This window comes from Diadema antillarum, unplaced genomic scaffold, assembly GCF_040938485.1.
Source record: "Diadema antillarum isolate AM-2024a unplaced genomic scaffold, OU_Dant_1.0 seq00001558_RagTag, whole genome shotgun sequence".
Taxonomy (NCBI): domain Eukaryota; kingdom Metazoa; phylum Echinodermata; class Echinoidea; order Diadematoida; family Diadematidae; genus Diadema; species Diadema antillarum.
Window position 1 is genome coordinate 1,274,405 of NW_027272284.1, and position 27,965 is coordinate 1,302,369.

The 27,965-nt window shown below is 38.1% G+C and overlaps 1 protein-coding gene across 1 annotated transcript in view; it reads right to left on the bottom strand.

Annotated features, from left to right (window-relative positions):
• Nucleotides 1-3,769: 3,769 nt before the first annotated feature.
• Nucleotides 3,770-27,965, bottom strand: part of LOC139710709 (protein still life, isoforms C/SIF type 2-like) — a 45,267-nt gene continuing 21,071 nt past the window's right edge. Inside the window, exons 7-23 of the mRNA XM_071622629.1 lie at nucleotides 26,483-26,563; nucleotides 25,082-25,339; nucleotides 24,271-24,329; nucleotides 22,967-23,051; nucleotides 22,332-22,493; nucleotides 21,627-21,731; nucleotides 19,895-20,075; nucleotides 18,883-19,140; nucleotides 17,908-18,386; nucleotides 17,169-17,294; nucleotides 16,407-16,613; nucleotides 15,540-15,740; nucleotides 13,626-13,640; nucleotides 7,197-7,311; nucleotides 6,248-6,412; nucleotides 5,106-5,187; nucleotides 3,770-4,613 (exon numbers count right to left, since the gene is read on the bottom strand). Coding sequence (XP_071478730.1) covers nucleotides 3,881-4,613; nucleotides 5,106-5,187; nucleotides 6,248-6,412; nucleotides 7,197-7,311; nucleotides 13,626-13,640; nucleotides 15,540-15,740; nucleotides 16,407-16,613; nucleotides 17,169-17,294; nucleotides 17,908-18,386; nucleotides 18,883-19,140; nucleotides 19,895-20,075; nucleotides 21,627-21,731; nucleotides 22,332-22,493; nucleotides 22,967-23,051; nucleotides 24,271-24,329; nucleotides 25,082-25,339; nucleotides 26,483-26,563 — 3,312 coding nt within the window. The 3' untranslated portion in view covers nucleotides 3,770-3,880. The remainder of the gene's footprint in view (nucleotides 4,614-5,105; nucleotides 5,188-6,247; nucleotides 6,413-7,196; nucleotides 7,312-13,625; nucleotides 13,641-15,539; nucleotides 15,741-16,406; nucleotides 16,614-17,168; nucleotides 17,295-17,907; nucleotides 18,387-18,882; nucleotides 19,141-19,894; nucleotides 20,076-21,626; nucleotides 21,732-22,331; nucleotides 22,494-22,966; nucleotides 23,052-24,270; nucleotides 24,330-25,081; nucleotides 25,340-26,482; nucleotides 26,564-27,965) is intronic.

Below are 27,965 nucleotides of genomic sequence, written 5' to 3' on the forward strand. Positions count from 1 at the left end.
TATCTATAATTACAAGAATGCAAGAGTTATTCCATATTTTTCTTTTCCAAAACATATATCACAGTCTAGAGCACAGTCATCACAAATTTCATACTTTGATTTTGCACTATAGATTTTGCAATCAGACAACTTATTTCTTGTGATTTAAAGATTTTTTTTTTAGTCATTCTTTTCTTCCTCGATGGAAGATTATGGATTCCACTTGGCATTTCTCCTGCTCCAAATCAACGAAACAAATTCAAACCAGTGTATGATTTGTCCAAGATTTGCAAAATAAAGTGCACAAAAAGAAAAGACATTTTGGATCAGATGACATAGTCTCCTCACTACATATAACCAAGATACAGCTATATCAAAAGGCTACTGTGTGATGGTGGAACAGGGTGTTTAGAATGCTAGCCACTGTGTTCTCAACAAAAGTGCACCGACGCAGTATCAGGAAGGTGTATGCCTCCTAAAATATCACGGATGGTATTCTTGGTATTACATATGTACAAGTACACTTCAAACCAACCATGCCAGCCATTGGTTAAAATTATCACAATGCGAGCCATTGGTTGAAATTATCACAATGCGAACCATGAATTCTAATCTTACACCATTCACATTTACATTCTGTGACATTGAAATTTTCTTAACTCTGACCCAAGCTACTTATATTCACATTGTGCCCAGATGAAGTGCAAATCTAAGATATTTGGTATTTGTTTTGGTAAGAGATGCTCAATAATCCCAATTTCATCAAAGAAGAATGATATCACAATTCATATCAAGGCAACTTTTTTTTTCTGTGCTTATCATTAGTTCACTACAGCTTCTTGATTTGACATCAATATATCACTTAGCAATTCATTGTATCACTGAAAAATTCCTTGCACTTCAAAACATTCTTGCATGAAGTACTGTACTGTACAAACATATTGCTTGCAATTGTCTTGATTATTATCAGATGATCATTTACATGCTTCATCAGCATACAGTATATCTTCATTTTTTTTCCTAATAACAGTCATCAAATAGTTATGGACAGATAGTCTTATAAATGGACTTGTTTGACAAATGACTTGAAAGATCATGTCTCACTATCTTAGTCTACAAGTTTTCCTGTGCTGCAAAAATACAGTAAAAGTGGAATCGCATTACTTTCACGTTAAGTAATTTTTCGTGGCCGGCCAGGCAAGATGAATTTTGCATGTTTTAATTCCAGGGAATCAGGACACTATAACTGGAACATATGGCATGCAAAAAAAATATTTGTGTGCTTTTATTTTCACACTAGCTTCTGGTTGCACAAAATGCACTAGGATTTCCATACTTTTACAGTAGTGGAACCTTGTTATAACGAGGTGTGACATAGCATGATACCTGATATAACCAGGTCCTATCAGTGGTCACAAACAGCTTGTTATAATGAGGTATGCCTGTATGACATCATCCCATGATGGTAACCATGGAGACACGTCACAATGTGTTATACAATCTTGTGACATCATTGTCATGACTTTTGCCATAAACAACTATGTTGTGGGCTGACACGGACCAACTTTCTGGGACCATTCATTACAAAAAAAATCCCAAACTGCTATTACACAAAAAGGTGTGCATATTGGAGCCTTGAAGTTCGTAATGCATGTACACATTCTCCACACACTTCAGCTTGACTGTACGATATCTTTCAGTTAGGTTCAAAACAACAATTCAAACATTTGGTATTGAATGTGCCATTTCAGTCTAAACTTTCTAAACACTAAACATATCCATTTCATCTGATCTCATTCTGCTTCCAGCCAATAAGAAGCTGTCGACAAGCCGACAGAGGAAGGCATAACATCAATAGAGATACAATCCAAATTTCCTAATTTGCATCATTCAGTACCTTACTTATACAGTCTGTAAATCACTTTTTTTTTTAATGTAAGACATGATGTCTCTATCAATAATTTTGATCTGAAAAAAAAAAAGTTTCACAGATGATGAAAGAACAATTTATTCTACACTTCTTCAAGACCTCGAGAGAGAGAGTATAATTGTATCTTTATGCATACAAATGTTTGACTGAAAAATCAATGTCACAAAATCTTGGAGGCTGGAAATGGTGCAAGATTTACTGAAAAAAAGAACAAAAATGAGTCACATATTCTGCAGCCACATCAACATATTGCACTTCTGATTATCTAACAAATTCATCACAATTGATATAAAAAGTATCATTATTCTAGAAATAAAGAATGATACAGGAAATACTGAACTATTTCCTTTCATGTGATTTCCAACCTAAAGAAAAACTGTACTGGCAATCACACATATCTTCCTTTTTGAATCATTTTAAACTATTTGTGATAAATGTGCTGGACATGGAACTTCAAGATAAGTGCAAACATATAATGTTGACACAATTAATGATACGTGAACAGAAAGTAAGAGAAAGTGAGAAAAATAACACAGAGGATATCACAATACTGAAATAAATTAAAGTTATTTCTTGTTTTCAAGGAAGTGGAGGAGTCTTGTAATAATTCTACAAGGAACTTCAGCTTTGTAAAAAACTGCAAGTATCAGCTAGAATAATGGGAACCTGAGTAAGTGTTCTTTAAATATTTTGTGTTTTGTTTTTTAATTCTACACGCATCCTTGTACATCTCATGGTCAGACACAAATGCATATATGGGGAATGGTTCATAAATAATTCCACCAAAATCAAACACAGCTATTATCTCGAGTTATTCCAGTTTACTCCGAAATATTCCATCCATATTTCATTCACCTTTAATCTCCTCAAAACTCAGACTGCAGAGATCAGTGTGTTCCCCACTGGTATCAAATTAGGCAAGATTTCCTTACTGTCTACATAAAGTTTGTGACGCACACACCACTTCAAGATCTTTACATACCGTCTAATACTGTCTGGGACAAAGCGTAAATGCGCAACATCAAATTTACAGCTAATTCAAAAGTGTAACTTCAATAAAATCTGTTAATGTATGTTTCACTCAGAACCATACATCGTATCAAACAAGAGTGTATAAAATATATTGGCACTGTTATCTCATCTACAGGCATCTGCACATGAAAACATGATCAACCTTGAGTGTTTTGAGAAGATCAATATCAGATCACAATCAAGAGGCTGTCAAAAGTAAGTATCAGGTTGCTATACCGACAAAAGACAGCAAAATTTTATTCTTTTTGCTCGGATGCTCCTACAAATGGTTGTCATTCCATTTCCATTCAGCATAGAAAAACAAAAAAAGATTTATCACTAAGTATCACCATGGTAACATCTGTCGTGGAAGCACTTGTCGGAAAATACTGACCTATTTTCACATGATAATCTTTACAAGTATGATCCATGTGTCCATTATGATTGTGTATAGAACTGAAATATCATTAAGCAAATTTTATTCTGTTTCATATGATTAGTATCTTTTTTCCTCCCTTTCTCCATTCTCCACTCTTCGCATAAGCTGCAGCATCTTGTAAATAATGATTCTCTTTAGAGTCTGCAAATCTATTCAAGTTATTGTATGACAGGTACCACAAAGGGATACCATAGTGAAGTATCACAGGTTATCTACAGGATGACTGGGTTTCATCATTCATGATGTGCTAAATTTTGATCTCTGAAATTTCATACTTTCCACACTCTTGTGGGCAATCAAATTATGTCTGACGTGTGAGCTAAAATGCACCAGAGGAATATTGAGTGTGTTAAACATGTCTCTCTGAAGAGGTTCAAAAAATAATGACAATGTGAAGTTGAATTCTTGTGACCATCTACACAGTGATAGATAGAATTACGACATGGTGCAGAGTATCTGCTCTAATTGATGTTGGTATCATATATGAGATGTTGGTTGGAGCTGGTGGTATTAACCCTGACTCAGTGATGGTCTTCTACTGCCATCTCAATCTCTGCCAACCTCGCCCGGATCTCCTCCAGGTTTGGAGTGTACGGCTCGCTCGGTGTACTCATCGGTCCCTGCAGCTGTGTGCCGGAGAGGTCCAGGGTGAGGCCGTGTGGCCGCATCTTGTTGCCGGGGGCAACTGGGGTGGAGTTGGGTGTGATAGTCCTATTGGGATCCTCTCGGCTGGTGTCCAGAGGGTGAGAACCAGACGTGGGGGGCACATAAAAGGGCGTGGCCATGGGAGAGTTTGGCAGACTGGTGTTGGCGTTTTTCCCTTGACTCAAACTATTGTTGGAATTGCAATTTAGGCTGCGCTCTGCTTCATCCTGAGCTAGGCTTTCTAAGATGAGGGTGGTCGCCTCGCAGGACTCGCGGTCCGGGTTGTATGACCCCTGGCCGGTGCTGGTGGAGTCCGTCTCATCGCAGCGGTCACCATCCGACCGATGCGAGCCACTCTCACTGGACCGTTCCTCGCTCCCTAGTGACCCTGCCTCGCTCTGTCCGGCAGACGAGCCGTCCGATTTGCCCATCATTCCCGCACGAAGCGTTCTCTTGGATCTCGTGAGACCATTAAAGCGTTTCCCTCCATAGGGTGCGTAAGTCTTCTTCATGTTAAACTTGGAACCTCCGGGGGTGTTCTTATTGCGGTGATGTTCACGCATCACTTGGCGTATCGTCTTCACAAAGGAATTCCTCAGGTCTGCAGAGCTGTTGCGAGTAAAAATGTAGACAACAATTCATCAATAAATCATTTCAAAATGTGTAGTCATTGATTTCATTTTGTGTGTGTGTGTACAGGTCAAAGAGTGTCTTGAGAAATATTTGCAAAAAAGAACATACATATTCATATTGTGGTTAATAGAGAGTAAAAAAAAAGTTTATAAGGGGAAATATTCTGTGAGGACAGCATACCTCAACAAGTGATGGTGAGACAGATGGAATACAAGACAAAGGAAAAAAAAAGATAGAAGAAAATGAGTGGACACAAAAAAATGTGAAGATGGTATCACAAAATGAAAAGATAGACATGTAGAAAATGAGAGAGAGGAAGTCAGAGAGAGTGATATACAGAACGAGAGACGGACAGACAAACAGAAAGAGAGATAAAAGATATAGGAAAAGAGAGAGACACGGATAGACAGACAGAAGGACAGACACTGATGAAGATACAGTCAGATTTGTGATATATTTGCTCCCCACCTGCATGAGAACTGGAAGACTTTTTCTGCTTTGCACTCAGCCTTGGTGTGCACCAACTCCCACAAACTCAAGTAGTCCGTTTCTGTGCATTTCGAAGAAAAATTTGAACAAATCTTGCAAGGTACTGCGAAGCATGACACATGTAACATTACACACTTGTTCACTCTCTCTCTGTCTCAATTCTTCCATATCATCACACTATTAAAGTACAACGGCTACTACTCTGATCTAAAGTGTGATAACTCTCACCACTTTTGTGTTCCTTCATCTGTTAAGATAACGCAATGCAAGATATATTCATTCAGTACATGAGGGATGGTATACCATACTAGTGTTACATTTTGTGAGATTTTCAACGAAACAGCAAGGTACGTAATGAAGATTTTGAATAAAGTATCTTTGCATAATTCATTCACAAGAAGAGTCCAAGGTTAAACTGTTAAACAATAACTTGTCAAACTCAACGGACCAACGTCTCTTCTCTGTGCACTAAGCAACAATTTTAAAGTGCACAGTGGAAGAGAGTCCAGTTCAGATATGAATCGCCAAAGCAACTTATTATGACAGTATCTGCATTGCTTGCAATCTCCATGGCAACATCTACTCCTCAGAGCCAAGTATTTTTGCTGATCACAGCATCCACAGAAACATCCTATTCTTGCAAGTTTCTTTATGTTTTTGATAAAGCTACCTTAGTATGGATTGGGCTGGTACCCTCACTGATTGAGCATTCATTTTGATATTTGGCATATGTGACCATGATAATGCTTTTAATATGACTAAAAGGAATTATTGTGTATGTATCTTTTTTTTATAGTTTTTATTTTTAGCTTTGCCAAGAAAGTTGGATTTGTTTGTTGTTATCATGTCTTTTAATTTGTATTATTGCTTATCAGAATACTGAAATAATATGTTTCATGAATATGATTGTAAACATGTGCAAATCAGCCTTTGGCTGCCAGACATGATTTTTAATAAACCCTGTTCAATCAAGCTAATTAGCTTCAGTCATGGTGGTATTAAAACTATCGCATGCAAGAAGTTAGCCCAATTTTGAGAGTCTATGAAGCCAGGGAGAAGGGAAGGTGGTGGGATGGACTAAGCTACTGGGGGAGAACAAAAAAAATCTGGTCTATACTGACCTGAGATGTTGGCCTCCTTGACTTGCATGGATGAAACAGGAACCATCCACTTGAAGCGGATGAGATCCTCAGGGTGGCCCTTGAGTGTTCCCGTCCCAGACAGCTTAGCCATGCTCTTCTTACGAGTTCGCTCCTTGTAGATTATCACCACAGCCGGCCGGAACACTGGGGGGAAGGATCGATGTCAATCGCGTTTGATTTGATTTGACTTGATTTTAAATGATTCATAGAAGAGTAGAAGCAAACAACATGGCGCCGCCACGTTTTCAAAAGTGGGGGGGGGGGAAGGGCCCACTCCAGACTTCTGGTGCCACTTCCGGGTTTCATCAGCTAACAAGCCAAAAAAAAAAAAAAAGCACAACTTCTGTAGGGTGCCACTTACGGGTTTCTTCAATAAAGAGATAAAATGTACGATTACATGTACAACTGTAGACTAAGTAATTCCCTTTGATTATATCATCTACTTTATCCAGGGTAGCCTCTTCAGTGTTGCAACTGTTCTACCAAAGGACCAGCCATTACTGTTACGCTACGTAATCATTTACATACCTGGCTTGAGAGACATGGTGAGTAAAAAATCATCTTGCAACTGATTGGCAAATTGACAGATATCAGGAAAACTCATCTTGGCCAAAGGCATAGGCACTAGGCAGGATTTGAATTCTGGATCTCCCATTGCAAGCCAGGAGTCTTATCCACTATGCCACAGTGCCCCCACACTCTTTAAAATATGATTGTACCAGCATCCAAATTGGATATTATTGGGAATGTGGAAAATTCCTTTCAAAATGCTACACCTTATATTATAGCACACAGCAAAATCTGAGGAATTAACACAAATCTTGAACGATGGCTTATGAAATTTAAACATGAACTTCGATGCGAGTCATTTGTAAACCTTCAATATAAATCATAAAAACAAAACTTTCTCCACTTGTTATAAACTCACCAAATACGTTGACCGTGGGTTCACGACCTTTCTTGTACTTTGGGAGGTCATCATGACAGTTCAGCCAGCTCATTGTCTCATACCTGACCAGGTCATCCATGGCCAGTTCTTGGACCTTGGGGGAGACGGATACGAGAAAACATCTTTATGAAGATGACACAAGGACTCAAGGGTGGAATTCAGTACAATTTATCAAAAGCAGGAACATCATTTGGCAAACATTCAAAGTTTATTAATCTTTACTGTGTTTTCTTTGCCAATTGACACACAAACTAGAGTGCTTCTTCGCCATAACCAAACAAACGAACAGTAAAAATACATAATGTGGATAACATTTAGGCCTGAATTTTTACTTCGTTGTAACCAGCATTTCGCTATAACCGTGTTCGTTATAACGGGAGTGCAATGTACCTAATCCCCTTAGTCCATATTGTGTCCCCACAGCCTTCCTATTGGACTGAGTGGGCTTGCTAAACAATTTACAAATTGAGATCAAGTTTAGATGGAATACTGCATGCTCTCGAAGAAACTTGGCAAGTTAAGCTAAGGTGCCCTGGGGGTGTTTCATAAAGCTGTTCTTAAAGTTAAGAATGACTTAAGAATGACTGGTGATCAGTTCTTGAGCTGAATAATAGAAATTCTGATAAGTATAGCACATAAGAACTGATCACCAGTCATTCTTAATTTGTTTGTAACTTTAAGAACATCTTTTTGAAACACCCCCTGGTACATATAGGGTTAATCACTATATGAAGTGATGATGATTATTGTGTGTGATAGGAAAGCATCATAGGATTTTGTCATTGGGTCACACTGGATGACAGAACTGCCTTAACCCTTTCTCCACCAGATTCTCAAATATCTGCACACTGTGTATAGAACCAAAGAGGTTCCATAGGAAATGGGTTAGGAAACACCTCTGACCCTTATGCCCCTTTGGAGAGGAAGGTGGATAAAATACGTGTAGTTCTGCACTGTATATGTTATGTTACAAATGTCATTGAATCTTGACAGAAACTGCTGAAAACCCAACAGGCAAAATACCAATCTGAGGAGTATGTTGGATGAAATATTATAATTCAATTTCTGTTCTTTTAAAAAGCAAAAATTTCATGAATTTTACAAATAAACTTTTTGGTAACAACAGTGAAATTTGCTGTGTACATAAAAACTAAAACATCTCTGCTCATTCTAAGATTCTGATTTGTGATGATTTGACAACAAATAGCATGTTTGTCTGTTTTTTACTGTAAACGTGGAAATTTTCGCGGTACATTAATTTTCGCGGATTTCGCGCTACGTTCGGCTAGCGCGAATTCAAAAACGCGCGAACATATCTTCGCAATTTTCTATGCACATTTTGAACGGCCTGGTGCGCTTCGTCGATGATACTGCTACGTAGTACAGACATGTTTACCCATATAGCAGTATCATCGCACGCACCGCATGCACCGAGCCCACGGCCGATTGGTGTGCTACATCCCCGCGACTACAGTACTAGTCCTACAGAACATGTATCGAGTAAAATACATGTACTACGTAGTTGAGCGCTTACACTCGCACTCGCGCCGCTCGCTACGTCGCTTATCGTACGCTGGCATCGCTGGATGAAAACAGCGACTGTGTATTAACCCGCTGCCGAGCGCGAATTTAAGAACCCGCGAATATGTTTTCGAGCCGCTCAGCGCAAAAAATTAATCGCGCGAAAATATTGACGTTTACAGTAATACATCAAACACAGTTTTTTTTTCTTGAATATCTAGTCTATAGACAGAAAAAAAGAAATTGTGGTTGACTATTGAGTGTTGTGGTGACAGAGGGGAGGTGTACAACTGTACACACAAGACTTTGTTCCCAAAAGTGAAATAATGAATAGACAGCTGATACCATTTCCATAGTTCGTCGGTTGAGAATGATAAGGGCGTTAAGTGACCACAAAACCCATAGTGTTCGAGAAGACTTAAAGCCCTTCTCATTCTCAACAGACGAGTTGCATTCACACAAAGCCAAAATCAAATTCGGTTTTTGCCACATGATTTGGAAACTGGTAATTCTTGTGTTGTGGAATTTGATTTTTCAGTTTCAATTGTTCAATTGTTTCCATTTGATTTTCATACTGTGATGCAAAAATTGACAACTTCTGTGTGCGAATTCAGCTATTGGCGGCAACCAATAACTGCATCCAATTCATTATCTTATCTTCCTATCTGAATTAGTTCACATACACACTTCTTTAATCTCTAAATCTTTAGATTATATTTATAGATGCAGAGAGAGAGAGAGAGAAAGAGAGAGATACAACAGGTGGTTCTTAAAAACAGGACAGTGATAAGTTTGCAAATTTTACACATTGGATTTGCAGAGTAGGTACTGGTAATTACCATTTATGATGACTATGTCTGGGTAACAGGTTTATAGTTGCAGCGAAAGGACTAAAAATCTCTTAGACACTCACATTAGATTTTGCTTAGTAGATATTGTCTATCATTCACGGGAAAGTGACTCACCTTCAAGAAAGGCTGTTTAACCTAAAGCTGACAAATTTTTTGGCCCTATGATTGTCCAACAAATATTGCAAACTAGACTGAAGATGACTCGCATGCAGCCAAATGTCGCAGTGAACACACAATACTTTTTTTTCCCATTAAATAATTTTGCACAGCCAGTGTGTAGAGCATTCAGCAGTTTGCAAATGGCAGCAATGTACAGTGAGCAAGTTCACTTACGACGTAGCATAGAAGCAGCATATACATGACTGAAGCACAAAATATATACATCTCATCAAATGAAAGGGCAATACTGTAAAAGTGGAAATTTTCACGTATTTCGCGCAATTAGAAACTAGCACAAAATAAAAAACGTGAATGTTTTTGTTTGCATTAATGTTCCAGGGGTTGATGTCATGATTCCGCGGAATTAAAAACATGCGAAACTCATCTTTACCCGGCCGAGCGTGAAAAAATAATAATGCAAAAATATCCACTTTTACAGTATATACATGCTTAGCTCATTTGTGTTTAAAAAACAAGGTGCTAGTGAGGACACACCAACTGCAAAATAAATATGCCTGGATACAAGACTACTCATATGTTCCTGAACACTTTTCCAATTGTTATGCCAGGGACTTTTGGAAATAAGTAACTTATTTGTGATGAACTAATATGCAGCAATACCTTAAGCTCTGAAGCAGAAACTCAGAAAGAAAGAAAGAAAAAAATGAAACTGGAACAAGCATATGAAGGATTTAAAATGAAAAAAAAAAAGCACAAATCAATGATAAAAAGACGATGTTTATAGCAGCTGATGATAGACGTTTTTTTTTTCTGAAAAGGTGAAACATTTGGACAAATAAAATAGCTTTAGCCTGGGGAATGGTCATCATCTACAGGTAGGCACATGGGAATATCAGTGTGTCTGACAAAGACTACAATTTCCTCTAAAAAAACACCAACTTGCTCCCTCTCTTTCTCTCTTTCTATCTCCCTCTCTATCTCCCTCTCTTCCACCTTTTTCCATAAGTAGACCACATGATTGTATTGAAACAGCACAGCTGGGTAGCCTTATATCAAAGACAATATCTACTTTGAGGAGACATTTGCAAACAAAACATCCCTGTCATATAAGAAAAAAAAAGCATCTTGAATTCACAAATTATTATTATTATTATTATCATTATCATTTTTTTTTTTTTGGGGGGGGGGGGGAGGGGTCTTGGGCAGAAACAGATTATGACGATGATGCCTAATAATGGCTCACATCATGACAGCTGTGGATTTCCTGTTGCAATTTTATGTCTTAACTTGAAACAAAATAGACACTGATGTCAGCCAACAAATAGAAGATACTTGAGTCACTATGAAGAAAAACAGATAGAAAATGAAAGAGGAAATCTGTTTCTCAAGGTCAAAAGACAGAGAAGGTTGTGTTGAAATTTAATCCCGTGCCCGAGTGACCTGAATCTTTATTCTCTTGAATTTTGACAGTGAAAGGACTGAAGGTATAAACAACGTTCAAAGCCTTTGAGAAGCAAGCATGCTCCAAAGCAGAAGAAGGAGAAGAAGAAGAAGAAGGAGGAAGAGGAGGAGGAGGAGGAGGAGGAGAGAACCAACTTTGGTAAATATTTCTCTAAATCAGAAAGTTGAAGTCTACAAGTCCAAATCATTCCACTTCCATTATTAAGGTAAAGAGAAAAGAGTCTTCACAAGCCAAGAATCACAAGCCAAGAAGAAGACAGCCATTGACAAAACATAACATACTTTACAAACAGCCTCAACCAAGAACACGGCTACAAACACAACATGCAGGTACAAATTCATCCCAGTTTGTCTTAACTTTCTCATGTCATCACGATGCAACAGTAGCTGACAGAACGAGGAACACGATTCATTCTTAGAACAAGGCTTCCCAAAGAAAATGCTTCCTACAACCATCAAAACAACCGTAAACTGCCGAAGGAATTCTTTGAAGAAAATATTCTGACGAATGCAACATACAGTAGCTTCCAAAAGAACGAATTGCACTCTTAACAATTCAAATAATGACTAATTACTAATTCAATTAAAAATCAATAATTGGAAAAGAGAAAATGACTTCCCAAGGGTAGGATTCTTTTTCCACTCTGACTTGTGAGTATTAAATAGGAGACCTTGATGAAAGTGGACTCATATGGTTACTACTATTTTCAATCAGATATCAGAAATACATATATTTCTAAATGATGCGATCTCAATTATGTAAATTTTATTTTTAAACAAACAAATCTTGGAATTCTAAAGCTTTGAAAGATATTCTTTTCTCTTTTTTTGACCAAGTAGGATTTGATCACCTTCTTGGAAACTGTAATCACTTTGTATCAGATTTGATTAATATAAAATTAAAAATGTGCAACAAAAGTAAAACCCTTTGTATTAGAGATGTTGACAACATCAGAATTTTAATTCCTTGCAAAATATGGATCTGAAATTCTGAAAATTTTACATCTAAATCTGAAACACCTAGAAAATATTTAAGAGCTAAACTTTATGGAAGAATTCCTTCAACAGTTCACAAAAGCCACTGAAAAGAAAGTAAGCAGAAATATTTGCAACAGCCCGCTAATTCCGGAATCGAGAGATTAATCTCTTTCGTTCATCTCAAAATGTTTTACCGGGAGGTCCCCTCTCTTGAGAGGTCTGGAGGAGGAAGTGGCATTGTCCTTGGCAAGGATCAAGGAGGAGGAGAGGGTGGAACGAACCATGGAGGTCAAAACGGAATTGGAAGAGAGCTTTTTTCCGGGAAGGCAATCGATTCCGTACGGGATGTGAGGAAGAAGAGACAATGGGGAGACGGTTGAATTATATGAACACCGATAAAGACAAAGACAAATGTCAATGATCTACAATTTTAGTGGCTACAATCTAACCACGACCATATTAGCATCTCTCCCTCTTCCTCTCTATCTATTTTCTTCTTTCTCTCTCTCTTTCTCACTATGTATGTATATATGGATGTATGTATGTATCTAACTTTCTATACATAACATATACATATTTATTTACTTATTTATTTATTTATTTATCTATTTATTTATGCATTTATGAATTTATGCATTTATGCATTTATTTATTTATTTATTCATTTAATCATTTATCTCTTCCTCTATCTCTCTCATATCAGATTATGTAATCTATCTTTCTGACACTCATCATGAATGCCTCTACGGCAGGATACCTTACATACATGTACACATAGAACATCTGCAATAACAACTCACTATTAAAAAGTAGGTGTACATCTTATTTAAGATAGTTTATCCATGTTTCTTGTACAGATGTAATGGACACACACTAAGCTACCAATATCAGCTAACATCACAGCCTGATGAGACAAAAACAACAACAAAAAGCTGATGAATGCAAATGAAATGTATCATCTCTTTTCTCTACTTCTGTTTTTTTCTCCAGAAATGAAGGAGGATGAGCAATGTGAAGGGCTGAAACTCTCATGGTTCACTAAAATGTTATTTCTTTAAAATCTATTTCATTGCTGGCTGAACAGTTTTCAAATACATATATGCTGAAACTACGCTCATACTATGCTCTACTCTGTTTGACATGGAGCGGATACATTATGCACATATGACAAGGCTGTAACTGTCAGTAGACAAACTATAAAGGAGATAGGAAATAAGAGAACAACAGAATCATAACACACAACACAAATGAGTATATCTGGGACTGATGGTTAAAACACTGCACAACATACAAGAGTGTAATGATGAAAAGGAGAGAGCTTCTATGAGCTGAAATACACATGCAACTGACTTGACATGGTGACTTGATAACTCGAAAACTTCGCTGCATGAATAACTTTTCTTTTTTGGAGGTAGGAAGTGATCGAAAAGTAAAAAATCAGCCGAAAAAGGAGGAAAAATCTTCGAGGCATATTTACCTTACTCCCAACCATCTGACGCAGCAAGCAGACAGAAAGACAGATAGACAAACAGATGGATGGATGGATGGATGGACGGATGAGTAGACAAAAGATGAGGATGACCACACGGAGGAGGGAGGGGTGGAGATAGAGGGGCGGGGCAATTGTTTCGGGAGAAGGATGGTTACAAGATGGGGATGGAGGGGCATTGTAAGACAAATGCAAAGCAAGTATAAATGAGCATGTTAAAACAAAAAATGAAAGATATATATTTAAAAAAAATGCAAGTGGAAAATGCAGGAAGAAAGGGAAAGAAGTAATGGAAACAAACATTTAACATCTGACTGCTCTTTATAAACACAGCTTTCAAGTGCAAAGAATTTTTTCAGCAATTTTTTTAACTGAAGTTAAACAACTGTCTTTCCTCACACATGAAATCTTCGTCTCTATCCTCTCAGAGATCAATTAACAGAATGCATCAGAACAATTAAGCAAGAAAAAAATAAATCCATGAAAACTTCTGTGTGCTGCAAAGCTGTTTTTACTTCATCAATCATACACAGATGCAAGAGAGGGCACACATAATTTTTGATCCTTAATGGAAGATTCATATCACACTGCTTTAAGAATAACTTCACAATGCTATTGCACTCCTCTGTACAGTTCTTTAGTATACTAAAAATGCCCCAGTCACTCCAAAATACAGGGATAAACAAAAACAAACAAACAAACAAAACCTCATTGGATCTGAGAAGGGAACAGAACATAACTGAAGAATCAAAAGATGTGAACTGTCACCAAAACCTCTCAACAATCTACAACAAGAATTTTCTGACGTTTGATGCATTCTCAAAAACTGTGACTTCATCACACAAAACTTAGGTCAAAGTTCACATAATGATTTTGGCCACAGTGCAAACGACAGGTCAATCTGATCCAGGCATACCTTCGATTTGAATCTTTAAGAAATTGTTTGATTAGTTTTGGTGACAGAACACATAGAGACAGTCAACACAGATATTAAAGAAACTCCTGGTGTAATTTCCATTCATACATCCACTCAACTTTCCTATACAAGACTGGAATGTCATTAAAAAAATCAACAATTTTTTTTTTTTTGGTCACAAAAATTTTCTTATAGAGCTATAACATGCATACAATAGATAAGAATAACAATGTCATTCTTAAAGGGTTCCTCTGAGTGACACATATCCACCATATCACAACTAGAAAGCAAAACAATAAGAGATATCTGAAGAAAAACAAATAATCACAAGAGGCAAAATTGGCAACTCAGATAGAGTCAAGAACATTATTTATAAAAAAAAAAAGAAGCAAAAGAAAGAAAAATCAAGATACAGGGCTAGGGCAATAATATTTGTGCAGACGAGACAGAGGTAGATTTAGATTAGATAGATAGATAGATAGATAGATAGAAAGATAGATAGATAGATAGATAGACAGATAGACAGATAGATAGATAGATAGATAGAGAGAGCAGGAGAGAGAGAGACACACATCAAAAAACAAATATATAGAGGGAGAGATAGATATATAAAGAGAGATAAACAAAAGAGATAAGAGACATAGGTAGATAGAAAAATAGAAGAGTGTATGGAGAGAGAAAGAAAGAAACAGAGAACGAACAAGAAACGGATAGGGGAAATATGTCAGACAGACTGACAGACAAGCAGACAGACAGACAGAGTACTGTGAATCACTGACACAGTGAGATTAGAATCAGACAATATGAATATAAGAGAGAGAGAGACAAGAGAGGAAAGAAGAGATGTTGGAAGAAGAGTGAAAGGGAAGCAAACTTACAGAGAGAAGAAAAGGTGGCACAATTTTAAATAAATCAAGAGCCAAAAGGCAAAGATGCAAGTGTTCTCTTTTCTTTTTTTCAAACAACTTGGCATTTCTATCTCTCACCTCCTTCTTGACGTGGAACTGCTCAGCGACCAGCGTGTCGAAGACGGCGCCAAACTCCTCATGAATCCTCATCATGTCGTTGATGTGCTCCGCCACCCTGTTCATTCCTTTGAGGGACTCTGACAGGTGGTAGTGCTCATAGCTTTCTCTGTCCAGGTGATGCCTCATCTCGGACAGTAGGAGGGGGTACTTCAGCACCCTCTGCATTGGAGGAAGGGGGCACCAGAGTGGGTGTGGTGGGGGGTAAAGGGTGAAAGGTCGTATGTTAAGGTATAAGGGCTATGAATCTTATAGAAAAATTTCACTTCAACAATACTTTCATTCTGAATGAAACTGTTAAAATGAGAGAAATAATGGAATTTTCTGCTACACTAGACAAGAAATATGATAAGAAGACACAAAACTTGGGAAATTTAAGACAAATCTTATGGATTTGATAACATTGATCAGAGCTATGATTTTGACAGTGATGATTAGAACTCATAATTGTTTCACAAATCTGCAGTTAAAGGAGATCATTTGTGACAAGTGTAAGCTATGACCTGGGCAATTTCCACAAACAGATCTTACAACCAGGATATTTTCCCACAACTCGTATAACCTGGACAATTTGCATCAGCTGGTATCATGATCTTGTCATTTCCACCAGTTAGTATGATAACCTAAAGGATTTCCACCATCTACTACAATTAACCTGGACAATTTCCACCAACTGGTAATCACAATCTGGACCATTTCCATCAGCTAATATCATTACCTGGACTATTTTCCCCAGCTTGTATCATAATTTGGACTATTTTCCCTAGCTGGTATCATAACCTAGATAATTCTAATTCTACCCACTAGACCCAGTTTTCTCTGACTCACCTGTATAGGCTTGATGAGGTAGGAGGCAAGGGAGGCCGAGTGCTGCTGCTTGGGGTTCCTGGCCTCCAGGAACTGCATGAGGGCAGCATTGCCCTTGGCTGGATCCAGGATCTTCTGGGAGCGGGAATGGCAGGCACAGAATGCACTGTAGAGCTTGAAGTGCTCCATGTAGTAAAGGAAGGAGCTTCCTATGGAGAACAGGATCCTCTGTAATAAGAGGGGGAGGGGAGGGAGAGGTGAAGGATATATATCATGATGATACTCACATAGAGTAGATACACAGAGTAACATGATGATCAAGACATATGTTGTATGATAAGATAGAAAGAAATGCACGATATTACAAACTAGAAAGACAAAAAGATAGGGAGGCATGTACAGTTGTATCAGGGCTGCTTGATCTGATGGTATAGTTTTGGTTGAGGTGGGGATTCAGATTCTAACTTTTTGCAAAATAATTATAAACCACTTATATGAATATTAAAGAGCATACAATCATAAGAGGAATTCAAAGTTAAATTAACGAAAATAGGTTGTCGAGTGAGATATCCCCCAAAAAAGAAGTAAAATAAAGTGGTATTAGTAAACGGTAGGTCCCACCTTTTTATCAGGACCTCTTTGTTTTGTTTTTAGATATCTCAGCTGATTTTCATCAAGTTTTCATCAAGTAAACTTTGAATTCCTCTTAGAATTGTATGCTCCATCACACTGTCACAGCCAGACGAGGGGAAGAGGAGTAGTATCAGAGAGAGAGGGTTTTACCTTGAAGTCATCTGGGTTGTCAAGGCTGCTGAAATTTGTCTCCTTGGAAACGGGCTCCTCCAGGCACTTGAGAAAGACAGTCTGGAACTTGATGATTTCTTTGATGTTCCCAAACAGGGCATCGATCTACGGAGAAAGCAGAAAGCAAACATGGAAAGCGATGCAAGACTTAATGTCTGATACTCTCAATCAGATGCAGAGTGTTTGCACACAACTTGAGTAACTCCAGGAAATAGACATATATTGTCCTCATATCTCAAAATCATGAATTTTCAGGACAGTGAAAAAAAAACTTATTCATATTTGCAACATTTTTCACAAAAATAACAGCAATATTGATGTCAAATAAAACATTGTATGGATGACATTAATTGTTCTTTTTTAAAACTCAAATGAGTATTGATGACTATCAAATTTGAGTTAGGATGTTTTTCAATATCATGTTAATTAAGATACGAGGTCTTGTCATCCCGCAGATGATATGGAACGAAGAAGAAAGAAAGAGAGAGAAAGATATAGGGAGTGAGATAGACAGGATGAGACAGATGAAGACGGACGAAATGGAATAAAAATGATTAATGAGTGAGAAAGAGACACACTATGGAAATTTTCTGAGAAAGAGAGCAAGAGAATGAAATAAAAGCAAGAGAGGGAAAGAAGAAAGTGAAAGGTAATGATTTGAATTGTAAAAGTGGGTTGTGAAAAGAGAGATTGGAAGAGATAATGAGATCCAGCATACCTCATCCGCAGAGAGGAAAGCCTCGTTCTGAAGAGGTTCCAAGTAGCGGGTCACCAGGCAGTTCAGGTCCCGTACGTAGGCCTTCTCAGTGTCCAGCAACTCCATGATGACCTTACGCAGCTTCTGGGCAGCCTGGATGATCTCCATCGAGGGGAGGTCCTCCTCGTTGCCATGGGAATCGGTCGGGCTGCCTCGGGAGGCCTTGCCGTTCCGTCGGACACTCTGCCGGATGTCCAGCGTTCGGCAGAACTCCGTCACCTGTTCGGCATTCTTCATCAGCGCCTCGATCTGCTTGTTGTCCAGGGGAGTGTCCTCCTTCTCTCCAACGACCTCCTTGCCCTCGTCCTTGGACTGTGCAGTGGTGGTCGTCGACGTCGATGTGGGGGTGGAAGCTCCATCCTGACTAAGAGCCGAGAGGTTGAGGCTGTTCTCTGAGGCTTGGTCTCCATCATCCTCATCACCACCTTGCTGGCCAAATACTGTCAAGAATTTGGGTGAAGAAAACATTAGCACACTGTGTTTACTTCCTCTATTACATTATTGTGCAACTTGGAGAGCCTATCAGTAATTGCAATAATATCATAATCTTTCACAAAATACAGTTTGGCAACAATAATGAACTATAACATAATAAAAAAACTTGTAGTCAAACTTTCATTATTCATCTTTTCTTTTTAATGGTGGGTAATTTCATGTCAAACAATTGATAATCATGAACACTTGAAAGAAACTAAGCAATAGAATGATAACTGGCGCTCACTAATGTAACACTTCAAGCTGGTAAATTTGAAATAGTGCATTGATCAGTTTAGAAGTAAAATGTTGTTAAGTGGCATGTTACATAGGAATACACAGTCTTACAATGTACAGCAAATGATGGTTCTTGGATTGCAAAGTATCACAGCTGGAATTACAAATTGAATAAGATAGTGACATGTATCTTCAGAGTCTGTGATGATAAGGGTTAATAAATACCAGAGGGAGCAGGCACAATGAGATTGTCAATCATCTCGTCCGTCAGTCTCGCCTGGGAGGGGGGCGGGGGACAGGTCAGCTGGTCGATGTAGCGGTTGGTGTCCTGCATGGCCTGGGTCTGGGCGAAGACTGACCGGCAGGAGCGCACGGTCAGTGTGATGGCCGTACTCGTCTGCAGCAGGTTCTCGATGAAGAGCATGTCGAGGTCGCAGACCACCCGGCCGTTGATGACAAGGATCTCATCGCCGACTTGCAAGTCTGCGTTCAGAAGGAGAGAACAGATTAAGGATTTAACAATGATAGAAACATTTACTACTGAGTACAAGAACCATGTCAATCCTATACTTACACCCAAGATATCATTAACTTGATACACGTTGGCTCTAAATCACCCTATCAATACCAGTGGCTATTGTTGAGGTACATTAAATGTCTTTGGCTTTGGAAGAACTTGTTCTAAGAAGGATTTGTTAAGGTGTAGTAAAGTTTGAAAGATGTTCATATCGTCATATAGTGTGCATGGCATGTGTATTATCAGCAAATGGGAGTCCGATTCTGATTCCCCATCTACTCTTTTTTTTTTCTTGTGCGCCAAGTAGTAGGGTGCAAATTTTGTATTCTAAATTGGTTTATCATGCGTAAATTTTTGTGACCTTTTCATCACTAATTGCTGGCGTACTCTTTTAAACAGCTAGTGTACCAGTTTGATTGGCCTCCCTGACTCATAAATGCATCCTACATATTAATATACCACTGCCCTTTTGACTGTAACTATTTGCCTTCCTTACACTCTCCCTATGTCTCTTCCCTCCTCCACTCTCCTCTTTCTACAGTCTCCTATCCCCAAACAACAATCCTTTCAACAATCCTTTCAATAACTACACACACACAGTGTTACTGAAACCTATCTTCCACCTTCACATCACCATGAAAACTTTCACATATTGACATGCAGAAGAAGACAATCCAACCAAAGAGAGGCTCTATGAGGGCACACTGTGACCACACCCACCTTGGTGGTAAGCCTGGCCTCTGGTCTCTAGGGAGCTGATGAAGACACATAGCTGGTCCTCCTGTTCCATGTCGTCTCCAAGCTCCGCCTCCACGGAGAAGCCGAATGACATCGCCTCATCAACTTTATACAGCTCTACTTGGTGAATGCTCTTACTGCAGATCTCAATCTCATCGTATTTCTGTAAAACAAAATAAATCGTAACAATCCTTCACTTTCATTGGTTGGCATACCTATAGCTACCAATGACAACACATGGAATCATTGATTAACTGGAAATTGTGATTAACAATTCCTGGGAAAATAATACTGTATATGAGGTTACATAGAAATATGACACAGAAATTGCTATAACTTTATAAGAAACTGTGTTGCACACAAAGATTCAGGTAAATACATTTTTTAATATGAAAAAAAGTTGACATTTCATGATGTTGTCAAATTTTATGTTTTACATACAATTTGGATCACTTTTATGGAAGAAAACACACATCACAAACACACACAAAACAGTAATCATAATCACAATGGAATATGCTGGGAAGTGCTGTTATGCTTCATTCTTTAGTCACACATTGTCTGTACCTGAATTGTCAATGTCTGCAGATCACAAAATCTAATACTACAAATGCAACTAAACGCATACTTAAAGGGACTGTACAGTACCGGTTGAGGTGGGGATTCCTGTTTTGAACTTTTTTAAGTGAGATAATGAGAAACCTCCTATGAAATAAGAAAGAGCATGTAATATTAAGAAGAATTCAATGTTTATTTGATGAAAATTGGTCTTCAAATGGCTGAAATATCCAAAAATGTGACAATAATAAACGGCGACAGGCCACGCCTTTTATTAAGATCTCTTTGTTTCACCTTGTTTTGGATATCTCAGCCATTTCAAAACTGATTTTCATCAAATAAACTTTTGATACCCCTTAGAATTGCATGCTATTTGACATCTCATATAGTGGTTTCTGAATATCTCGCAAAACGTTAAAAGGTAAATCCTCACCTCGGCCAGAACTGTACACACCCTTTAATATTAAAGTAAAAATCATATTTTCCTGCAGAAGGCTGAAAGACTGCTCATACTATATTAAGGACAGATAAAATATCTGAAGAATTTGTTTCTTTGTATTACTATAAAGATAAAACATTTGAGATGGTAGCTCTGCTATGACAATGCACAGGTTCTCTACTATCATTGTGACTCAACATATCTTACACATGGTTCGACACTAACTTTTTTGTTTGGTGGCCCGATGGGGCCACCAAAATCCTAAATTTCAAATTTTTGGTGGCCCGAGAGAAAAAATTGGTGTCCTGAAAAAAAACAAACAATAAAAAACATTAAAAGTCCTTTTTTTTTAATGAGTCAAATATCTAAGTTTTATGATAGTAAGAATTAGAAGTTGGACATATCTACTCATAAATAAACTTCAAAAAACTTGCAACACTCACTCTCAGGTACTTATTCAGTCCTTTTCATCCATCCTTTAAACAAATTTAACTGCTAATTTACGGCGCAAAAAGTTACGAATTTATTGACATATTTTTCAAAAAATTTTGGTGGCCCGAGGCGGGCCACCAAATTTTCCCTTTTTTGAAATTTGGTGGCCCGACTTTCATTTTTGGTGGCCCCGTTAGTGTCAAGCCCTGTCTTACACATCATTATGTTCAAGAAGAGTATGACGGACAGATAAAATTTTACAAGGTGATTAAAGGTGAGACAAACCTCTTCATAGAGGATGGCTGTCTTCTCCGGTATTGTGTAGCTGGCTCCATACCTCAGGGCTTGCTTGAACCTCACATAGTAGTTATGATAGTCCATCTTGCGATTCTGTGAAAATGTCGTCACGGCAACAGCAATCAAAATCACACAAAGCATGCCCTCAACTCAAGCAAGGAAATCCCACAATACAATCTGATGCAACCCACTACAGTGAAGTAAACTGCAAATCACATTCCAATATGATTCAGTAAAATGTAATTCATGAATGATTACAAAAAAACACTTTGCATATGAAGGACTTACGGTCATTAAAGAAAAAAAAATTGTGCAAGAATTGTCTTTGATTTCTTTGACCTACTTGAACTGCAAAACTTAACAGGCTGACGAAATTGAACAGATAATGAAGGCTAGACATTCAACTTATTTAACAAACAGCATAGCTGTAAACTCTCTGCTTATAGTACTGTACCATCTCACAAGCCAAACAAAGTGTCCAGGGCCCCATTTCATAAAAATGTTAGCAGAGCAACTCTTGCTGGAATGGCAACTGACCATAGCAACAGCCAATCAGGAAGCTGGATTCTTGTCATTACTACAACAATAATTGCTATTCCAACAAGAGTTGCTATTGTATCAACTTTTTATGAAATGGAGTCCAGAAAATGTTAATCAGGACAAAAGTTGACGGGCTGAGAGGGAGAGACTGACCGTGCAGCTGCTTATGAGTAGGTCCTGGACCGTCATGCCTGGTTTAACGGTCACCATGGAACTCTGGTCATCGGGTAATAGGACCTTGACGAGGAAGCCATCGCTAAGTTGGCTGGAGGTAGTGGAGTCGTTATGGCTGACAAGTGTTTCTTCATCGTACGCCTGATTGGGGAGAACAAAAAAAGGTCATCTAAGTCAGCCACAATTGTATGAATTCCTTTACTGTCTCACATTGAACTTCAGAATAGGGTGTCTTAAGGAAGTACATGTAAGTTACTACAAAACCATGTCGCAATAATTCAACATTCTCGCGTCATGACAAATCATGCTTTCACCAATGTTCAAAGGCTTTTCAGGGCATTGCCTACTTAATGACAGTTTGTGTTAAAATCCTAAACTAGCAGTTATTTTTCCATGAAGCTGTCATTCAATGAAAATATTAATTAAAAGGAAAAACCTGAAAGATGTTAGCTTCAGCAGCAAGAAGCTACTTCCAGTGAAATAAGGCCATAGTTCTAATTGATTCCTTGTCTTCTAGCTTGCAGGGAATCAAGACCAACATGAGATCTCCCTGGAGGGATACTGGCTGTCAGACAATGGAGTTAAATCATATAATCAACAGACGGTGGACTCACATGACCGTTCTCCTCAAACTCGAGGTCCACCTCGTGGTCCCTATCCTCTCCAACTTCATATTCTTCATATGAAACGTGAGTGGGCCTGCTCCGGAGGGTATCAGGGAAACAAGATGCAAACGATCCAACAAAAAGCATAAATAAAGTGATGATTACCAGCTACTGTATGTTCCATACAGTTTACGGGTTAACGTTTGTGAACAGGGACAATTTTGTGAGTGGTTAAACTCGAAATTGAGAACCCAAGAGATAAAATGAGAGATAATGTTACATCTTGTCAGGAGAAAATCTAATGAGATTTCCTGCCTTGGAGATGATATGCACAGCATTTGAGTTACAGGTGGCAATACACTTTTTGCAAGTTGTTAATCTCAAATATACCTGTCAACTCATGAAATAAAAACATTGCAAAGTATACCACATACACAGTACATTACAAATACTCCGTGTTGGGAATTCTGTCTTCTCAATAATGTAGAATAGAACAATATGAAAATAAGTTTAAAAAAGGAAGATAATCTGGTGTGAGTTTCTTCACTTTGTCTCCCTCTACAAATAAGAGGGAGACAAAGTGAAGAAACTCGCACCTGAACCTTCATCCCTCTGAATAATATCTTTCTTTCAAGGAAGATATTTGTTTGAATTTACTAGAACTGAACAAAGCACAACTAGGGGAATGCCTTTCTTCCAACTTCAATATCCTATTGAGATAAAATCTTTAGTTTATAGTTTTCAGTTTCAATTCTAGATTCAATGCCCACACAATAGGGGTTTATACTCATTACAGTAATCAAAACTATCCTCATACAACATTTCCTCTATAAAATGATGGCAATAAAGGCATGATAAGTGTACGAACACATAAAACATCAACAAGACTTTATGCTTTAGCAGTGAATTACAACTTACAGAGAATTACCTCACAACAAATAGTCTGCCCACACAAAGCATATTTTGGACCCTCGTTCTCACATCTTGATCTTAATGTGTTGTTCACCTATGGTGTCCATTCTTCTATATGTAACTAATGTTAAAACAACAAGGCAATAAAATACCAAGGGACTAACATCCCAGAGAAAACATCACCTTGGACATAAAAAATGAATGCACTGTTTAATTCACACTGTACCGTTCAATCATCACTTTGGAACTCTATGGCATGAAATTTCATCAAATGCATCGGCAGGACAACAATATATTAAAACTGAGTAAGAGTTTATCATGACATTGTGTGTGTGTGCTAGAATATGAGTAGTGTATGCCTGACTTTGTGTGCTTCGACACACAGAGTGATGGTCACTTACGCTGACTGGACGTCCAAACTGCTGGTTGATTTTCCTTTGTTCTTCTTGAGGGTTCCAAACTGTTGAACAAGTAAGTGACATAAAACAAATGTTCCTTCAGATTAAAATTCCTTATATAAAAAATCTGCTTTTATATAGAAACACTTGTATAACAACATGATGTACCACAGGGCTCTTCACTTGTGCCCAGGACAGCAGATATATGAAACGTGTCTCTGATTGAAGTGAAACAAGAAAGTAAATGATGGATTCGATCAATCAGTTTCCAGGAACTCTCAATCAACACGTGGGAGTTTAGTTTATATATCACATCAAGACATAAAAACACAACCCTCGTTGGATCACTAGCCTAACCACTTCACACTCTCTTTTTCTCATTTCAAAATGGCCACAAACTGAACAGGGAAGACTTTAGATTCACATATCACACTTTTGAAATGCCAGGATTAGACTGACACATGTTATCCATACCTTTACGTGATATAATCAGGTATCCTCCTTCATAATATAAAATAGCAGTTTCTCTGTAAATTTTAACCAGAAAACCTTGCTTTAAAAGTGTCCTGCAAATAGCTTTATCAAATGGCAAAATGAATGATACATAGTAATGCATCTGTTGACACACATTGTAGATCTCTCAGAGCTACTCATAATGATAGATTTAAATCTCTCAAAGTGACATGCAACAGCACCTTACAGTGAATACATTCTTTCAGGATATCTTGAATATGTGATATTAGGTCATACTCCAAATTCAGTGAAAGGGTTCCAAATGAAAATAAATTGTAATGAAGAGGGAAGAGGGCCTTACGAAAGATTTCTGTTTCTTGGACTTGGGCTTGGTGAAGCGGCCCTGGATCCCCGCCGGGTTCCTGGCGCTGACCAGCGAGTGGAAGGAAGAGACGGAGAAGAAGCCCAGACGTCCGAGGGTGGCCTTGGTCTGTTTGCCCACACAGGCCAGGAGAGTCTTGGGGTTGGGCAGCTCTGTTCCCTGCAGTGAGGTGGCGTAGCATCGCAGCCGGTACAGCTCAAGGTGGATTTTCTCCAGGTTCTGTTCCCACTGGGAGATCTGTGAGGGCGGACCACAGAGCAGTAGGTAGGGAGTACATCAATATATGAGAACTTCAAAAGAATTGCCTGAGGATCACCTGACATAGCAACAACTAATCAGTGCAAACTGGATTCAATGTACTAAAGGTCTTGAGCAGGGTACAGTTGACACCAATGTTTGATTCTGGTACCCAGGGGGTACCCTAAGTAAACTATCCCTTGAAAGCAATAGACTGCCATGTTGGGGTTGGCTACATGAATATGTCACATTTGCACATTTCTGGTAGGAAGAAGTCTTGCCTAGCTGTACTCCCAACAGAGAAGAAAAGTCAAGGATGAAAAAAAAAAGTGACGACAGCTTCGCTAAAACTCATCAGTCACAGATAGGGTATTCATCCTAAGCAGGAAAGAGATTTGGTTTTCACAATATGCCAATTATATAATTCTTTTCATAATCAGCTACAAAAGTTCACTTCAAGATTTTTTAAGTTAACCTTACTTGTTGCAAGTTGTTCCTGAGGATTCTTTCAAACATTTCTACAGGAATATAGACAAATTGCATATAATTGAAATGTTTGTGTACTTGTATATGTTTCATTTAAAAGTAGCAAGTCCTACAGACATTCAATCTATCACACTCGATATTCATTTGCTTAAAGGGTGTGTACAGTTCTGGTCGAGGTGAAGATTTAGCTTTTAACGTTTTGTGAGATATTCAGAAACCACTCTATGAGATGTCAAAGAGCATGCAGTTCCAAGGGGTATTAAAAGTTTATTCGATGAAAATCGGTTTTGAAATGGCTGAGATATCCAAAAACAAAGTGAAACAAAGAGATACTAATAAAGTTGGGGCATGTCGCCTTTTATTATTAGCACTTTTTTGGATATCTCAGCCATTTGAAAACCAATTTTCATCAAATAAACGTTGAATCCTTCTTAAAATTACATGCTCTTTCATATTTCATAAGAGGCTTTTCATTATCTCACTTAGGAATGTTCAAAACATGAATCCCTACCTCAACCAGTACTGTACAGTCCCTTTAATCATGGTACTAGATTACGAAAAATGTGACAATGGTGTAGTTGACACCAGGTCAAAGTTCACTGATAGGTTAATTCTGTCTTCCACTACCCCTTGAGGAAGCAGCCTTGCTCAACAAACCTGGTTCATGATTGCCTGTCTGTTTTTGGCATCAGACACTGTCATCAGCTGTAGCTCCGCCATCTTCTTGGTTTTGTTTTCCTGTATTTATGGGGGGGAAAAAAGGAATTGAACATTGATAAATGAACCAGTTCCCAAGTCACTGTCTGGGACTGGGCAATGCCCAACACAATATGTATGGTTCTACTTCTGACTGCAGTGATAAAAGGAATAGTGAGGATCATAGTACTGTACAGTATGTCAAAAAAAAAACAACAATCTGATTTTTGCATTGATAACTCCCAATATGATTAAACTGTCTAAATGCTACTTCAGGGTCTTGAAATACAACATCGTAGCTCTATTTTGCAGAAAACTCCATTCAATTTGATCAAGTGGTCACAGAGAAATGTGGATTATTGTAAAGCATGTCATGAGTCTGATTCTTCAAAGTTTAGCACTTGGATGCTCTTGAAACTGCATATTAATGTGTGAACACAATAGACAGAACTTGGAGGGAAGAGATTCCTGACAAGCTCTACAAAACTCCTCATTTCTCTTTGACCACAGAAGCAACTTGGATGGGGTTTTCTGTAAGATGTGGGCAATGAGTTATAGTTTCATACCATGAAACTGTATTTGGATTGACTCACTATTTTTTAAGTCACCATAAGGGTCCCGTTTATTTTGTATTTTTAATTTTTTGACATACATGGTAAAACCAGAAACATTTGGGGCATGAAACTTTTGTGAATTTGAGGCGACTGCCTCTTTGGCAGCATGCACTCAATGAATTGCACAGACAAGAACTTTAGCATGCATTTTACTCTTGGCTCCTAGCAAAATTTGTGCAAGTTTCACACCAACAAAAATTGATGGTTTTATAGGATATTAGTGGAAGTGCACTATGTCTCTTTTTAACATAGAACTACATGTCTATGATACAAGCCAGTATCAACAGAATCTCATTATCATAATCCTTAATAGTACATCTCTTTTGGTAATTAAATGCAAGAAATTGCTGGGGGAGGGGATTAGTGTTGAAAATGAAATGCCAGACAAATGTCAACATTTGATCACAGTTGCTTGTTTTGTTTTTATGTCTTTGTTTGACTGAAAGAAGTCCCATACTTGTAAGATACAATGCTTTTAAGACAAATTCAAAACACTTTTAGAGATCATATATCTTTTGTAAACACACCTGGGCGATACGGTTGACCTGACAAAATAACAGCAGCAACATGAACAAAGCAAAATAGAGCATAGTCTGAAACTGTTGCACGATAGAGAAAGCTTAATTTCAGTGGTGAGACAATCAAATTACTAAATAAACGAGGATGTAATGGATAAACATATTAAAAAGTTTTTTTCTCTCTGTCTGCTTTTTTTTTTGGGAGATCCCAAGTTACATTATTTCATGGTCTTACAAGGGATAAAACATCTCATTTTGCCAAGAAAACACAGTCATGTACACTCATTGGAAGCTACATGTGTAACAGTTTCT